Raw genomic sequence first — 711 nt, 5'->3', positions numbered from 1 at the left:
TCCCACCCAGCTCTGCACCTGTGCCTGCACTTGCCCTTCCCCGCCCGGCCTCTGCCGAGGTCGCTTCTAGGCCAAGCCCTGCCGTTCAGCCACGTGCCGAGGGTGCTGCCGAGGGGCTCCTGTGTCCCCAGGGCCGCCGCCTGGCCTTCCCCGGTGTGGCCATTCACTGCCGCCCCCACCCCCGCCCCGACTAGCGCAAAAGCTCCCTGACGGGGCTCCCTGCCCCTGCCACTGGCATGAACGCCTGCCCACCGGCGCTGCAGCGTGTGTGCTGGAAGCCACTGCGTGAGCAGAGACAGGACGGAGGGCTGACCGGCCCGCCCCACTGGCAGAGTCGGCCCGCGTGCGGGAGGCGGCGCCCTCACCTGTGTAGAAGCAGAGCAGCCAGGTGCCCAGCAGCGGGGCGAAGGTCTGCCCTGGCTTGGTCACCAGGGCCACCATGCCGAAGAGCAGCGCGGAGGCTGCCTGCGGGCGGCGGTTCAGCACCAGGTCCTCGTCCACCAGATCGGTGACCACCAGGGTCAGCAGCTTGCAGGTGCCCTCCGTGAAGACTCGGTTGCTGTGGGCGGAGAGGGGGTGAGGGGAGTGAAGGGAGGGGTGGGTGGAGGTGAGGTGGGGAGGGCTGAGCACGGGGCGGGTGTGGGGAGAGGCAGGGCGGAGGAGGGGCAAGAAGGGGTGGGGGTGGGGAGGTGGAGGAGGGAGGGATGGGGG

At 71.2% G+C, this 711-nt stretch overlaps 1 protein-coding gene across 1 annotated transcript in view; it reads right to left on the bottom strand.

Moving 5' to 3' along the window:
- Nucleotides 1–711, bottom strand: part of MFSD13A (major facilitator superfamily domain containing 13A) — a gene marked incomplete at its 5' end in the record, with an annotated part of 3,888 nt that overhangs the window by 1,924 nt on the left and 1,253 nt on the right. The window contains one exon of the mRNA XM_008051153.1: nucleotides 366–559. Within this exon, the coding sequence (XP_008049344.1) occupies nucleotides 366–559 (194 nt within the window). The remainder of the gene's footprint in view (nucleotides 1–365; nucleotides 560–711) is intronic.

This window comes from Carlito syrichta, unplaced genomic scaffold (assembly GCF_000164805.1).
Source record: "Carlito syrichta isolate Samal-C Ts95f unplaced genomic scaffold, Tarsius_syrichta-2.0.1 Scaffold168982, whole genome shotgun sequence".
Lineage (NCBI taxonomy): Eukaryota > Metazoa > Chordata > Mammalia > Primates > Tarsiidae > Carlito > Carlito syrichta.
The sequence above is the reverse complement of the archived record's forward strand: the minus strand, read 5'-3'. Positions and strand labels throughout refer to the sequence as shown.